A 1737-nucleotide genomic window follows, 5' to 3' on the forward strand; every position below is an offset into this window, starting at 1 on the left:
TTTAAGAAGATAATAATGTAAATTTGGAAAACATATACTTCTTTAAGATTTTTATATATTTTTACAATTAGTTTTATTTCATTAATTATGTAAAAAGAGAATACATTAAAACACTAATAAAATTATGCTAGAGACATATGCAAAATCTTATACATATATAGTATAAATATTACACCCTTTTTTAACTATTTATTTTTAAATTTGTTTCTATTTCTTTTTAAATAGATAATTTAACATACACGTAATTTATACATTTCTAATTAATAAAAGTGGTAATTTACCTTTACATTAAGTATTGTATTATTATACTTACCTGTTCATATAATTATACAATACGAATTTATATTTTAATTAAGACAGAAATTAAGACAGAATATAAATATACAGTTATTTATAACTAATAAAACATGAATTATTATACCTGTAAATAAAAAGTTCTCCCATCCGATGAACCGCTTCTCGATACTGCTGCTGGAAATCACCGAGGCCTCGTAAAGAAGTGCCCATGTTTCTGCAAACGCATTTGTAAAAGTATCAAGATAATATTATCATATATATTTCAAAATATGTGTGGCTGTCAAAATTACGAATCAGTATCTATGTTGTGACATTCATACTTACAATTTTAAAAATTTGATTTAGTCTAATTTTATTTATGAATAGCAATAACATTTACAGTTAAAATATTCAGTTATGAACACATCATACCACATATTGCATTCAGCGTATGTTCACTAAAAAATGGTACTAAATTTTTCACAACTGTGCTTTCTGCATTTTTCAAAGATTTGGACATGTTTTCACTTTCTTCGTTCAAAATCTGAATAAACTGCTGTAATATATTAAAATGAAATGTGGGAGTTAATATCTTTCGTCGTGAATGCAAACTTGGCGCCTGAAACATAAGTAACATGTTACACAATTGTGGAATAACAATGTGAAACAAACATTGCAGTGTGATATGTATATTTTTTACTTAATTTGAAATTTATTGATTTTTAATAATCATATTACAAATGTATTTTTTTTTGTGATATATATATTTAAACTTTTACGACGGCACATTGTGTAATATAACGTATAAGAAAGAAATTTTTTTATACGCTTATTATCTTATTTTATAATATTTATATTCAATGTAATTGTATCAATTATTAATTTATTTTTATATTTAATAATGCAATTATTTTTTTTCGTGATTGATATAATATGAGATGTTGTAAACATATATGTAAATCTAATAAATATATGTAAATCTAATTACTGTGTGATATAATATATGCCATTCAAATTTAATTATACAGATTTATTCTATTATCAACAAAATTGAAACTTAAAACAAAGGACCCCGCAACGGTCTATAAGGGTTTTAACTCCCAGTCAAATTTAACAATAACGTAGAGTAATATAGTTCATAATATGCTGATAAAAAGTGTCCATAGGCACCAAGCCAAAAATGGACAGTTTCCGAGATATAAGGCATTAAACAGTGGAAAAATGAGAGTTTCAGGTTTCAGCTAATGGCAGTTTGCAACAGGAATATATCATGATAAGTCATATCTTTTTTTATACTAAACCCACACGCAGGTAGAAAAAGAGAAAGAGAGTTGTTTGTGTATGTGTGTGTGTTCCCAAGGCACAGATTTGTGTATGTGTGTGTGTGTGTGTGGGGTCCTTCCCATGGCAAGGACCCCACGATTTGTCACTCCCGTAATCTCACACACACACACACACACA

The 1737-nt window shown here is 26.8% G+C and overlaps 1 protein-coding gene across 2 annotated transcripts in view; it reads right to left on the reverse strand.

The window, feature by feature from the left end:
• Positions 1 to 363: 363 nt before the first annotated feature.
• Positions 364 to 1737, reverse strand: part of LOC112468158 (cytochrome P450 4C1-like) — a 3828-nt gene continuing 2454 nt past the window's right edge. Inside the window, exons 4-5 of one of the 2 annotated variants that reach the window (XR_003042359.1) lie at positions 709 to 895; positions 364 to 511 (exon numbers count right to left, since the gene is read on the reverse strand). Coding sequence is in view for 1 of the 2 variants with exons in the window: in XM_025037210.1 (XP_024892978.1) it covers positions 843 to 895 (53 nt within the window). In the remaining variant the exon portion in view is untranslated. Of the gene's footprint in view, positions 896 to 1737 lie in introns of both variants that reach the window. The other variant, XM_025037210.1, reaches the window with a different exon arrangement.

The sequence above is a fragment of the Temnothorax curvispinosus genome, unplaced genomic scaffold, assembly GCF_003070985.1.
Source record: "Temnothorax curvispinosus isolate PA1 unplaced genomic scaffold, ASM307098v1 QBEX01018194.1, whole genome shotgun sequence".
NCBI lineage: Eukaryota > Metazoa > Arthropoda > Insecta > Hymenoptera > Formicidae > Temnothorax > Temnothorax curvispinosus.